The sequence below is a fragment of the Peromyscus maniculatus genome, chromosome 11 (genome assembly GCF_049852395.1).
Source record: "Peromyscus maniculatus bairdii isolate BWxNUB_F1_BW_parent chromosome 11, HU_Pman_BW_mat_3.1, whole genome shotgun sequence".
Classification (NCBI taxonomy): domain Eukaryota; kingdom Metazoa; phylum Chordata; class Mammalia; order Rodentia; family Cricetidae; genus Peromyscus; species Peromyscus maniculatus.
In genome coordinates, this window is record NC_134862.1 from 96,160,868 (window position 1) to 96,175,640 (window position 14,773).

The 14,773-nt window shown below is 42.0% G+C and overlaps 1 protein-coding gene across 20 annotated transcripts in view; it reads left to right on the forward strand.

The window, feature by feature from the left end:
* Gpatch2 (G-patch domain containing 2) overlaps positions 1-14,773 on the forward strand; it is a 200,266-nt gene that overhangs the window by 108,644 nt on the left and 76,849 nt on the right. For 13 of the 20 annotated variants that reach the window (XR_006062199.2, XM_042258802.2, XM_042258791.2 and 10 more), the window contains 2 exons: positions 3,232-3,271; positions 8,476-8,546. Coding sequence is in view for 19 of the 20 variants with exons in the window: in XM_042258802.2 (XP_042114736.1) it covers positions 3,232-3,271; positions 8,476-8,546 (111 nt within the window). In the remaining variant the exon portion in view is untranslated. Of the gene's footprint in view, positions 1-3,231; positions 3,272-6,948; positions 8,551-14,773 lie in introns of those variants that run through there. The other 7 variants (XM_042258811.2, XM_042258800.2, XM_042258808.2 and 4 more) reach the window with 2 other exon arrangements.

Sequence of the window (14,773 nt, forward strand, 5' to 3'; positions counted from 1 at the left end):
TTTGGCTAAGAACACAGGGCCCAGAACCAGACATTCTGGGTTCAGTTGTGACTCCAGTGGGTGCCAGCCTTGGCATGCTGGTGAGCACTGAGGTTTGATAAGGTTGAGATGAGAACAGCTTGGCCAGACCTGTTGTGGCCCTAGGTAAGGCTCCCAGCAACAAGCACTCGTTAGATGCAGCAGTTCATTGGCTACTGCTTCTCATAGCTCAGTCTTCGTATTTGCATGGCTGCCTTGCCATGATTGTTGCCCTTGATACTGTCCCTCTCTCAAGGAGCTCCAGCTTCCTCTACCAGGGTAAATAAATACCCTGGTATTTGAACCTAATTTTGTGAAAGGAGATAGGTGTGAGCAAAAGTACCGAAGGTGTAGAAGAAGAAGCACCTAAATCTGTCAGGGTGAGGTAGACAGAGTGCCAAAGGAAACAGCCTGCTGTGGACTTGGATTGCTGCAATGGTGGACACAGAGGCCAGCCTTTCCTACCTAACGCACCAACAGCCCAGGAAAGGTTCTCCTTGCTGTCTACTCCCCTTTACTTGCCCCTTGTTCCCAGGAGGCTTGGACTCTTGAATCACTCTCTTGGCATCAGTTGCTGCATTTCTATTGGGAGCCACAGATATGGTGGCTGGAAGAGCATGGCTTCAGAATCACAATACTGACCTTTGAACACCAACAGTTACTCGCTTATCAAATCTTTGGCAAATCGCTTCATCTCTCTGAGCTTGTTTCTTTGTTTGCAAAGCACCTACCTCAGAGTTTGGGGATTAAATGCTGTCTAGCTTGTGGGGTGCTCCTGAGACCAGTGTCACTGCAGGGAGATTTGCATGTCAGCTCTTGGCACAGGTTTGCTGCCCACCTGACCAGTGAGTTTCACGGGTCTGCTACTCAGCTCTGAGCAAAGCCACCCAGAACTCCTGGACTCTACATTTTGATTTCCTAATATTCTGCCAGCTCTCATTCCTCGTTCGTTCATAGCCTTTGTTCACTAAGACTCATTTAAATGAATGGAGGCACTCCTTCCTTCCTTCCTTTGCTCTCTTGCATTTTGTTTATTAGAGGAAATCAACTCTTTGGGGCCCCAGTTGACTCCAGCACCTGTGTTTTCATCAGTCCTTTCCTCTTTCCCGGGGTTCCTCATCTGCTCCTTCAGTCTAACTTTCCTCCACCCACACTGTTTACCCCTCCTCTCTGCTTCCCCTCCTGTAGGCCTGTTCCCTTCCTCACATCCTCCTCCATCCACACCCTCCTGTGTCCCTCCCACCTCACCTCCTGGAACTTCTCTCAAAGTCCCCCAGTGACCCTTCCCAAGCCTGCCAAATTATATTTCTCCATGCTCTAAATCCCCGGGCAGCCTCAGTGGTCAAACTGCCTCTTAGGGTGTTTGCCTCTTGGAAAACTTATTTTTAGTCTTCTCCCCAAGTCCTGTGAAGGTGAGATCTGCAAAACTGGTGAGAGAGGGGGGCAGGCATGGTGGAAGCTCCAGCCCCAGACTCAGAGGGCAGTGACTGAGGAGCGGGTGGGAGGAGGGTACACGTTCAGCAAGCACCACAGAAAACCTCAAAGTTCCCTAGAAAAGGCGGACTTTAAAATAGGGTAGGCTCTGGACGTCGCCCCATCACTGGGTGATAAAGATGTGACTCTTCCTTGAAAAGAGGCTGAAGGGAGTGCAGAAAGACACAGCAGAGAAAAGGTAAGGTCAGCACCAGCTGTGGGAGAAGTAGAGGCAGCTCAGTGGCAGGAAGTGTGCACTTCATAACCGTGACAGAATAGCTTACTCTTAACTGATGAGTATCAGCAGCTAGTGAGGAGTCCATTTATGATACTAGGAAGTCAGTTGTTAACATATAAAATCACTTATGCACCACCACTGTGCTATATTCTAACAAAAGTTCGCATGTTTTTGAGAAGAAAAAGAGCAAAAGCTCTGTTTTTCTATGCTGGCCTTTAGAGTTGGGAGAGATGGCACAGATGACTGCTGTTTTTAATCCTTTTATGAATGATTAACCAGGGTGTGCATTTGATCTTTAAATACTTTGCTTTAAAACAATCCACAGCAGAAAGGAAGTTTTGGTCAATCTGTCAGTGGAACTCTCGTTGAAAGTTTGCTTCCAGCTGGTAGCTAATCCAGACTGCACACTAATACCAGTTAAGTGTCCTTTGTCATAGCAGTGTGGGTTCTGCCCTGCCAGGTAACATCACCTGCCATGCCCTGCAGAATTGTTTAGAGGAGATGTAGCCAAGCCCTGCTCCTGTGGAGGCTGGGCCTCCCAGCTAGCTGCCCCAGAAGCTAGAGAATGCATAGCAGTCTTGGAGAGACCCCAGGGATGTGCCAGTCAATGTAAGTCTTGCTCCTCATGTCCATATCTGGAACTAAGTTTTTCATGAGGATTGACAATCCATGTCATGTCTCTAAAGAGGCCATAGTACATAAAGATGCTCTTGTTCTGAGTCTCTGGTATTCCCTATGTTTTCAATGTCTTCCTCAATTTCCTAGTCTTAGATGTTTAATAGTCTATGCTGTGTGCTACTGGAACTAATAAGAACTCCCACTGACAAGTGTGGTGAGACTATGGAGTATGGGACATGGGACAAAAGGGCTGGGCTTGGCAGTAGAATAATGGGAGGCTTTGACTGTGCAGTGACTTGTGTTTTCACTGTTGCGGATCTAGTTCTGATCCAAAAATCCTGATGGCTGTAGCTGTAAAAGGAATGTATCCAGAGTGTGGGCCATGATGGTCTAGGATTCATATGTGGGATTTTTTTTTTTTTTTTTTTTTTTTTGGTTTTGTTTGGTCCTTAGTGCAGAGCTGCAGAATTAAATATTCTTGTATTTTCAACTCTTTTTAAATAACTCCAATAATCAAAAGGTCATAATTTGGCATAATGATGCTATAATTAAGTTGTGGCAAATGATAGCATTTGTAGATTTTATAACCAGAATTGATTTGTAAAATGAACACAGTCCCAGCAGTTTATGTTAACATAATTAAATGGAAATGTAATTCTAACTCCGTTTGCTTATTAAATTGAAAATTACTGGGTTATGAGCACTCTTACATTGCTGTCAAAATTGGTGTAAGTCTAGAATTACATGAAATATCCATTAAAATAAAGCATATTTAAGGTTCTGTAGCTAGTGTGAACAAATTCCTTAAAGCATATGCTGACTATTCATGGGATAGCAAGTGCTTCTGGGGAGGGACCAGCTAACAGCTCTTCTTCTCTCCACAGCCACTGGTTTAGCCCTGGGGCTAGGACGGAGCATGGCCAGGTAAGGAACCTTCTAACCCACAGGGAATAGTCTCCTTCAGTATGTGTCTGTCTCCCTCGGGTAGTGAGTAAGCAGAGAGAAAACAGCTTGTTATAAAAGGAGCTAATTGTGCTGGGCTTTCTTCTGACCTAGCAAGCATCTAAAAGTCCTCAAACAGGTGACCTCTGTGGAGCTGGTCACATGTAGGGCTTTACTACTAAATACTACATGTGGTAGTATATGCCTGTATGTGGTCCAGTGCTTGGGAGAAAAGTATCCTCATCCATGTAGTGATGCTGGCCCTGGTCAGCCTGAGAAATTGTCACAAAATTCCAAGTCAAAAAAGTAAATTGAAACCATGTAAGGTCAGGCAATACAGGCTGTTTTATTGAGTTGAGGAGGAGGCAGTAGTGTCTTCTAAGATTCGACATACTTCTAGGCGGGTGTTTTAAGCTTTCTTTTTGATGTACATGGTAGCACAGTGAGTAGTTGCACTGGCAGGAACTGGGCAATCACTTCAATTGTCTCCACAGATGAATAAGTATTCTACCTTGTTCTTGACTGTATTAATTGTCTCTTTAAAATGTGCTGAGATTATTTAGAAGTTAGATTTTGATGAGTCCTAAAACTTACAGTTTAGTGTTTGATTCCTTGTGAGGGCCCTGGCTCTTCTGAATCATAGAGTTATGTTTTAGTCATGCAATCCATAAGGAAAGCACTGTCTGAAAGTTCACGGGATTCTAAGGAGCTGTGACTGTGTGGGGAGCATGTGCTGGCATGTGAGAAGCCCTGGGCTCAGTTCTGCACCAGGAGAAAGAGTGGATTTATCGCTCATAGCTTCTAAAGAGGAAAATTACCAATTCTTTCTCACTTTTTAAATAACATAATCCTTTTGACTAATTTTCAGTTTGATCTCTTAAACTTTGGTGTGCATTTTACATTTTTATCTTGACTACTAGATAAGTTATGAATTACTAAATGTAGGTAATGTTTTCATTTGTGGTAGCTGGGTTCTGTAAGTAGACTCAAACACTGAATTCTTGAATACTGAGCCAGTGCTCTTAGAGGAAGTTCAGAGCTAGTTTCTTCCAGCTTTTGGTCCGAAGATCTTCATCAGCCAGTCAGTTTGAGACCTTGTGTTTTTGTTGTTGTTTTTGTTTTGTAGTGTGTGTGTGTGTGTGTGTGTGTGTTTCTGTTTCAATATCAGACCATTGACTCTTTAACATTAAGCTCTGACAAATAACACTGTAGCTCCTATCAGAGCAAGGCTTTTCTTGACAGGCATGTGTTTTCTTTGCTAGCCCATCAGTCCACTTCTCTAAAATAACAAGCTCTCTTTTTATTAGCAGTAGACACTATTCCTGAGGGCCACAGGAGTGCCAAAGTATTGTATTCAAAGGACACATACACTAAAACTGTTCACAGTACAAGAGCTGCACAGGACACTCATCTGAATAGTGTGGTTCATGTAAGAGACTGGGTTCTACCAAGTGACTGCCGTAGCGCAGAAAGCATTGATCTGGGTGCTAAAATAATTTCCAGCAAGTGCGTGACAGACAGTTATGGAGTCTGCACAGTGAGGATCAGTTAGCTTGGTAGCAGATAGGCATATATGCAGTGTTTACATTGTGACACATAATCATTTCTCAGTTCAACCCTGGTTGACCTAACTATAGCACAAAGAACAATTGGCTAATCCCAGGTCCAAGTAATAAAACATAAAAGTATGAAGAAATATAAAATTCTCCACAGAATGTTGAATGAGTGTTGCTGTGTGGTCACCTTCTCTTATTCCATTGTAGCAACATAAAGTAATGATAGTATTGATCCAATTTCTTTTAAAATCCTCACCTCACTACTTTCCCCACCTTCCCATTCCTTTCTGTTCTTATTGCTTAATCTTATTTCAGTTTGCATGCTGTATGACATGATTATGCCTCTGTCACACTTAGGATGTAACTTCCCCATCATCTGTTGTATGTCAGATACTTGCTACTTTTACAAAGAGAGACAGAAAGCAGCATCGTTTTTCCACTCAGATGCTGGTGGTCTGATAGAGGTAGTGACTGTTGGTAGTTGTGTAGGTAAGCAGAAATACAGGAGGGCCACTCAGGTGAAAGAAAAGGTGACAGCTGTGTCTGTGTTTGCAACTGTCTGTGTCTATGTGTGTATGTATGTCTGTTTTTCTGTGTATTGTGTGTCTCTGTGTGTGTTTTGTGTGTACGTGTGTTTAATTGTATGGTCATGGTTTAAATAGTGCTCCATTTGCTCTTTAATGTTGAGGACACTGAAAGGCCAAGTCTAAGGAGATTTGAAATGACTTTTCAGATATTTCAGGCATTCCTAAAGGGGTGTGCCAGCAGAACTGCTTCTGACCAGGTACACTTGGTCTGTATCCGCAGTGCAGAGGGACATGCATCTTCCTTTTGATCTGGGTTCCATTCTGTATACATCGAAGCCATGAGCTACCCTCTCTTGTCTTCCTTGTTGACTCCATCAGCTCTAAGCTTGTGTGCATGGTTGCTACATTTGGTGCTGTACTTGTGCAGGCCGTTTTCTAATGTACACCTGTAGGTGGCTAATCAGGGAGTTGGGCTTCTGTTTGGCCTGAGCCTCCCAATCTCAAATCCTGAAGGTAAGGATTGGAGCACTTCACACCATATCCAGAAGCTGTTCTTAACCAACATGACATTGTTGAGTCATAACCCTAGTAGAATGACCTTACCTGTGACATTGATAGAAGTCCTACAAAGCAGTGAAGAGCCTATTAAAAATGGAGATCTTCTCTGGGCAAGTGAGTGGCCCTTGCAGCTGCCCTTACTATGAGTTTGCTGCCTCTTTTCAGTCTTCAGACACAAGTGTATTCTACTCCAGGCTTTCTCTAGATTCTTCTCAGTGTTCTCCAGACATTGAGCTTCGTGCATTAACTTGCTCTTGGTCCAGGCATCTAAACCTTTTTATCTGAACTTCATTTCAAAATCTCTGTTGACTTCAATCTGGTTTTATTGGTAAACTGAGATAGTTTCATGTCTTTGTGTGTATAAAGTGCATTATTGCAGTAATTGTCTTTTTTATGCAATATCCTTCCAAACCATGAATTTTGGGGTATTCAGAAGAGTAGAACACCAAGTTCAGAGTCAGTATCATCTCCTTTGTCTTCATCCAGGTGGTGGGCTGGAAACTTCCCAGACCAGGTTGGTACAGCCTGTCATCATGGTTGCAATTTCAAATCAGAGCTATGGAACTTTGTCTTAATGCAGTTTATAGGTGTTTGAACTGTTTTGATACCAGCCCCAGGAGAATAGTCCCAGGGACTTCCATCTGAAGATGGGAAGTTAATTAACTACCATGGATCTAAGATGGAGAAGGAGACTGTGTCATCTCATTGATGCTCTGTGGCACAAATGTTCATTTGTATATAGACATAAAGGCACTAGACTTAGAAATGCCAAAGCAATTAATTGTTTTATTTTCAGAACCAATTTAGCCTTCATGGTACGAAGTGTTTCTAAATTGAAACACTTTCAGATTAATGGACTTAAGATAAATAGTCACTATTTTCTATAAGTAGCAATAATGAGCTATGGCTTCAGCTACATATCATATACCAAATCTCATGCCCTATTTCATTGCCTCATTTATTCGTTAATTCATTTATTCACTCAACAAGTATTTATTGAGCACTATAAATTTTCCAGAATAGTACAAAGCCCTGGAGATGTTGATAAATTGAAAAACTGAAGCAAAGAGCCACTGTGAGCAAGAGCACGGTCCATATCCCAAAGTAAAACGTTCAGTATGGCTGAGATATATAGAGGTAAAGACTTAGACTTGTGGGTAGGAGGGAGCAGATCAAGTTATTCATGTAGAGGTGTGATCAAATTATGAAGGGTCATGATGGCCTAACACAAGGTTTTGAATTTTATTTCAAGTATAATAAAATTAGATTCATTTAAGAAAGCTCATATTGACTATAGCTCAGAGTGGATTGGGTCAGAGCAAGCTCCAGAGAGGGACACCATCTAGGAGGCTGTGACAAGTGAGAAAAACCATGGTCTGGACTGGGATATTGGTGATTTGAGAGGAAATAAGTCAGTGCTTAAGAGGAATTTACGTAGCTAGGACATTCCTGGATACTAAAGTGTCGTCCATCTAGAAAGTGGCCAGATTAGCATTCAGTCCTCAGTGGTGTTGTGGAACTTTCCAGAACAGTTAACAGTTACCCTTCATCAGAAGTTACTGGTACTCTCAGCCATACAAACAGACAGCCAGGCTCTGTAACCATAGCCATCATCCCAACTGCTTTTCCCAGATCAAGCCCTCAGCACTTTGGGTTCCAGTCTCCTGGTGCTGCCTAATCATTTCCCTGGTTCATCCTTAACACCACGGCCTGCCAGTCCAGTGTCCCCAGCATTTGTTTATGGGTGGAGACCAGACCTTAGAACAGTATAGAACTCTGCCTGAGCTCGCACAGTTTATGTTTGATGGATGACTCTGCCATTGAAGCAGAGGCTTGAGGACTTGCTGGAGCACAAGCCTGTCCCATGTTAGTACCTGTAAAACTTCTTTCTCTGCTTGGGTTGATTTCTGGTAAGGTGTGCATTTCTGAGCCTAGCCTTGCATATACATAATTATGTATAAAAGTAAATTAAGCTATGCTTTTAGTGAACACATGGTGAAAAGTATTGGCTGTTTTTTTTTTTCTCATCTACTTTATTTCTAGTTAATTTGAGGTAAAGCAAATAAGAAGGGATATGGATAGCTAGACATTTGGAGGAAGTATGTATATATATATATATATCTCCAAGGCAGTAATTTTTTTAGAGAACATTCTCTGTGTATTTTCTACTATTGCAGGCTGTTATGTACATAAGAAACATTATCAGCTCTTTGATATTGGCCTCAAAACTATCGCAGCCGAACCTAACAGTCAGAGCTGTAGACAAAAGAGGGTGTTTTCACTGCAGCAGTAGGGACACACCTGAGCCTGTCTTGGAGCTCCAGGCCATGTGCTCACTGGCTGGGAGATCTGCAGTTATCAGAACTGATTGCTGCCTGGCTGGCATTTTTGCACCAGTGCCAGTGGCATCATTAGCAAGAGAGTGGCAAGGAGTCATACAGCAGAGCACACCAGTGTCTCTTTGATTACAGTGTAGTTTCCTCATTGCAAACTAATATAACGGAAATATTTTTATTTCTACAACTTGTCTTGACACTTTGTATAGCATCAGCTTCTGAGGGATAACCGAGCAGAAAGGGGACACAAGAAGAACTGCTCCGTGAAAACAGCCAGCAGGTAAGCATTTGGGACTGTCTCTCCGATCCCACGGGCTTCGTGTCCTTCTGTGCAACCAGGAAATCTTGGTAAACTGTGTATTGTTTATCAGGACTCATTTCAGAGTTCCCAGTGATGAAGACAAAGATACCATTTGGGTTATATTGTTTTAAAGATGGTAAAATTTAAGGAAATAGTCTTTTTCTAAAAAATGCCTTTAGGGTCTTTTTCATCTTAAGTTACCTAGGTGTTCTGTTTTGTCTTCCTTTCTAACGCAGAGGATTTTCCACAGTTCACTTTTGACAGTATGTTTTCAAATGTTCATCTGCTGTTTCTGGAGATTTCTTTTCCTCTTAGATATCAATGGTTCTGTCATTCTTGCCTGAATATTGATCAGATTGACTGGCAGATAACTTAGCGCAGTCTAGACTCACTTGGGAAGAGAGTAGTTGGCCAGTGGGCATGGTGATTGTCTTGATTATGTTAATTGATATGGGAAGTCCCAGCTGACAGTGGATATACCTGTCCTTGGGTTTAGAACCTCAACTTTATGAAGAAGAAGAAAATGAGTTAAGCACAAGCATGCATGCATTAATTAATTCATTGCTCTTTGCTCTTGACTGGATATGATGTGACCAGTTGCTTCAGGTTCTTATAGACTTGATTTATCAGTATTGATGGACTTGTGATCCAAATAAACGTTTTCCCTTCAGGTTATTTTTGCTGGCAGATTCAGCACAACAGGAAAGGAAACTAGTGCAAGGGTCAAGACCAAGAGACCTGGCTGTTTATAATAATCCCAGACAGGAAGAGTGCAGTTGGCCTCAACAGTTGGAAGAGTTCTCCCTTTTAGTCTTTCTGTTCCACAAAAAAAGTGTAAACTGATTGGATGAGGCAAAACTAACCATCATACCTTGGGCTTGATAAGTATTTCTCAGAACCCTAAAGCTTAATCTATGAAAGAACAAATGCAAAATGAGACCATTATCAGACCTGAGAACAATTCTTCCTGAGACCCCATGAGGATGGCAAGGTACTCCACTGACTGGGATGAAATAAAAAGACTTGACTGGGAGAGGGGGTATGACATTTAGCCCATCAGTAGATTATCTTTAATATCACTGGGCCCTAGGGTCTACCCCTCAGCACCACTGTGTGGACAGGAGGAAGGAAGAAGGCTGACTCCTCACTGCTTTCCTATCTTTCCTCACTGTAGTAAGAAGTGACCTGTGGACTGTCGTCAGACACTGTCCTCTGTGCCACTTCATGTGTCTTCTCCGTGTCCTCTCTCTCTAAGCTTCTTAAGTACAATGCCTTTGCTTTACTGTACCACAAGCATTCCTAACACCATGGATGGCTACAACTGTTGCTTAGAATAGCTGTAGAATGAGTTGAAAGTTGAACCTAAGGAGTAGATGTACTCATGTGTTTGTTCTGGGATTAGCATGCCTGACTGCAACCCAATATTGAAGTTTTTCTCTTGTTCCCTCATATAAAATGCAAAAGCAATAGCATCTACTCTGTAGCATTGTTATATAAAATAGAGGAATGTGCCTGTAAGGTCTCAAGCCCCGGCTCCTGTAACTCTCGTATTGGTACTGTCTTTGTTACGTGCATGTTTCCTACATGCTTGCTGAATTGTATTTTTCAATCATGTTGTTCTCACACATAGTTAAGAGTATTAAATGCTCTGTAAGAAAAACAAAGTACAGAAAGGCCCATCGCCATCCTGTCCTGCTCTTGTATTTAGTCTCCAAACACTCCAACTCTTAGCTATTCTGTTTGCTCTTGGCCTTTGTAGCCATGACCACATCTTTAGAGTTTTCAATTAATACTACATTTTGACTTTTCATTTGCTGTGATTCCCACCTCCTGCATACATACCCATGCCTAGTTCTTTATCTTTTCCTCCCACACTGAATATCTGTTGTCATTAAGAGACTATACATGAAGCTGTTAGCCATTTGTATATAGCTTTTCCTTGGGGAGATCATGGTTCTGCTTGCCATTTGCTTTATTTCCTATTTTTTAGCCCTAATTCGTCAATAATCTCTCCCTGGAATTGTAACTCCTGGGTTGTTGTCCTGGTGGCATCCCTCGATTATCCATTTTCAGTTATGTTCTGTACTGTCTGCCTGGCCTGATGTGTGGCATCTGCAGCATCCTCGTTGGCCCCCAGCAGACTTCCTTCACCTGTCTCCCATAGAGTTTTGTTCTTCGGGTCCCATGGCATTATTTTCCTTGAGCTCTCAAGGAAAGAAAGTGAGTTGTTAAATCGGAGGTTTTGTGTGTCTGCACATCCCTTCGTGGTTTTCTCACATTGCTCAGTTTTCCTGAGAATTGAACTCTGGTTTGGAGCTCATTTTTCCTCAGAATTTTCATGCCTCCCCCACCAACCATCTTTCAGGTTTTAGTAATTTCATTTCTTGCTTCTGTTATTTAGGCATTGGAAAACTGTTAGTTCTCCATTTTTAAGCCCCTCCTTCTCACTCTCCCTTCCCCCTCTCCCATCTCTTTCTATCTCTCACATACATACATGACATGTCCATGTTAGAAATACACAGTTATCTTACCTACACAACCATGCAACAGGTATAAATACAAGTGCAAGCTATCTTCTTGGAACACTGCTGGGTAAGTCTCTCAGTATTATAACCCAAATCTTTAAATGATTTTTTAAAACTTCTATACTCTGATTTCCATACCACTCTTTTTAACCATCATCCCATATTTCCTTTGTCTTTATTAGTGGCTGTGCTATGTGTTCTTTCTGCTCTAGTGCCATGGGCTGTGTTAGACACAGGGCAACTTGGAAAGGTGAAATAAGATGGAAGCTTCAATTGTGTTCTAAATCTTATTAATGCAACATGAAATTCTTCACCTTCCAATTCATATATATTATTCTACAGTCCTCTCCTGAAACCCATTTTCTTTCTTAGTATTTTAATATTATCTTGACTTTTCTTAACCCTTTTGGATGAGTGACTGCACTTGCCTTTTTCAACTTGGGGAAAAACATAAAGGTTAGAGAAGAGAACTACGATGCACTGAGTCATTGCATTGGGGGACCATTTACTCCCAGAATATCCAAGCAAGTGCAGAAGCGTAAGCTCACAGGTGGTCTGCTGTAGTGAGTCAAGGCTGAGATGCTGAAGCATCTGACTGTAGCACACCCTTAAAGCTGCTATTGTTCACAGATGCTCTGAGCACACAGCCAAGTGCTGTGGAGTGTAGCACAACTCCCCCGGGCACCTTGGGCGAATTTTAAGAATCTTCCTAGAAGAGATTTAGTTGTATATTTACCAATGCTGCTAATTACAGGACATTTCAGTGGTGGGTTTCTGGGTATCTGCTTTATGCTCTTGCCTCTCCCTTTGCCTCGCTCACTTTGATGTTCTGTACTCTTTACATTAGTGAGTATAGCAGTATTATTTACCAACATGAGACAGTGCTATCTAGCATACAAAGAGATGAAAGAGGCAATATTTAAAATCTCCTTAAGCACACCCCATTTTGATAATTTCAGTTACTTGCTCTAGAGAGGGTCTCACACTGCGGTGGAGGCTGCCCTCAAACTCTCAATGATCCCCCTGCCTCAGACACTTGAATGATGGGATTTCTGGCATGAAGTGGCACTCCTGGCTCGAGTCATTTCTGTAAGATTTCTCCTGTGTCCTGTGAACTGTCCCATGTGCTGCATGTTCATCGGAGTGTGGGACTTTCTGTGAACTGTCCCGCTTGTCTGCATGCCCACCGGAGTGTGGGACTTCTCGGGATCTCTTACCTTGCCTCAGGGCCTCTTGCATCTCTGCCCTGCTTGCTTCCGTCAGCTGTGCTGGTCATAATATGTCATCCTTTTCCGTCCTAGTGGTGATTAATAAAATAACAGGCTACATTAGCTCCTACACTTACTGGGAATGAAATTATAGATTCACTGATTGTCAGTATAGCTGATGTTGTTCCTCTAATCTGTCAGTTTCTTGCTTTTTGTTATTTCTCAGAGAGCCCTATCATAAAGCAGATGCGTTCCAGCAGTGACTAATATGAAGTGTTTGCTCACAGCATCGCCCTCAGGTGCTCATTGATGTTTTCTCAGGATTTTGCCCTACTGTGATTGAAGCTGCACATGCTACCAGTGTTTTCCATGTTGCTTGTCTCTGTTGATTCTTCTCATTCATTGTGTCTTATGGCCATCACATGGACTTTGATTTCCTTTGGGGTAGAGGGTGTTGTTTGTTTTTAGAGACAGTCACACTGTGTTGCCCAGGCAGACCTCGAGCTCCTGGGTGCACAGTCTCCTCACTGTGTAGCTTGGATTCTAGGTACACTCTCCTAGCCTTCACTAAAGAGTTCTGTGTTCCATCCATTCTTCCAGTGCTTCAGTGGTTACTGTCCATTTCCTATCATGAACTTTTGTCTTAATTTTCTTGTACTTTTTCCTTATCTAATGTTCAATGAGTAGCAAGAGTTTTTTGTGCCATTTGATCATTTTTACATACCTCAAAATCATTAAAAAAATATAAGACTCAAGAAAACAAAAACTTCTTTCAAAACATTAATTGAATAAAAACACATTTCAGTGTTACTTTTGGAACTACTTATCACTTTCAGATTTTACTCATTATCAGACATGATGTTGAGTAATTTGTCCGTCAAAGTGAGAACAAAGCCAAATCCTCGGGAATTGTACCCTGCGCATTTTTGTTTGGTTGTTGTTGTGAGCTAGGAGCTTAGCAGGTGGCCAAGACTGTCCTGGAACTCAGAGCCATCTTGCTTCAGCCTCCAAAGTGCTGAGTGACAGGCAGACACCACCTGGCCCAACTCCTTCATGACTTTTAGAAGAAATGGGAACAGCATCTACATTGTGCTCAGCCTATTTCAGAGTTATGTACCTTTGGCCTGGGTACCACCTAACCTGTAGCTAGTGAGACAGAGCATGTTATGTAAAGCAGTTTATTGCTTATGAATAGACAGCAAGAGACAAAGCAGAGGCATTTATTTTGAGCCTATCCCCAAGGTTCAGGAAAGATGCCTAAGGCAGATAGAGTCCCATGCCACACTTTGACTCACAGCTGAAGGAGGCAGCCACTCAAGGTTACATACCTAGGGGACATGTGTCCAATTGGGTCAAAGACATCCTGTTGCTGGAGGGCAGTTCAGCCAACCTTTCCTCATCTAAAGGTGTGTCTGCCCCAGGTACCTTGTACAGGTACCTGCAAAGGGGAGGGGCCTGTCAGTGCTCCTCCAGTGGGGAAATGCTCTGCCGGTTATAGTCTTGTATTTCAGTATTCAAGTGATGGATTTTTGCTTCTGAAAGTTTAAGCAATTCTTAAAATTTGCTTCTTAAAAAAAAAAAAAACAAAACAAAACAAAAAAAAAAACTTTGCCCACATCATCCCTCATTTAAAGTTACAATTAAGTATTTCCATAATTCTGTAAAAGCTTCAGTCTAGTGTCAGAAAGGTCAGTATCACCCTCCCAAATTGAAAGCCATTTTGCCAGGCATGAAGGGATGCCTGATACTCAGTCATGTGTCATCCTGGGAAGCTTTGTTCCCACGCCAGAGTCTGCACTAATGACTGGTGTTTTCTACATGAGAATTCATGAACAACGTGAGAGCTCGTGGCGGCTCAACTCAATTATTCCCATCAAGATGTTTTCCTGTGTCCCTGGAGGCTTTGGTGGTGACTGGATTTTCCCTTCTTCCTACCAGACTCTTAGAAAGTTTGGTTTTGGCATGCACTAGTAAGACGCACCTAGGCAGACTTTCTAATACTTTGACGTATTATTTGAAATCAAGTAAAAATATGTTTTTTTGGTGATAGTATTAAATTCTGTTAATTTCCATAATATCTTTTCACTTCATTCCTAAAAGTGTATTTTTCATTTACTTCATGTCACAGGATTTAATGACCCTTGCATACTATGTGCTCTAATTTCTTACATTATCTACTCATATGAAGAGAAAGTGGATTTTTTTTTCTATCCTCTTGCCTGGCGAGATTGAAACAAGATCCACTAAAATAGAAGACAGTAGATTTAATCTGAGAAACAGTAGATCCTGTCTTATATTCCTGTTTCTATAAGAGGGGTTCCTACACTCATTCATGTCTTCCTCCTCCCATCGAAATAAAAAGAGCATCCCTGCTTGCACCACTGTGGAATGCATTCATTTCCATGTGCTGACGCTTGTCACCATTTTTTTGTCACAGATGTGACAGAATTACAGCGTCTTTTTATTTGATCTT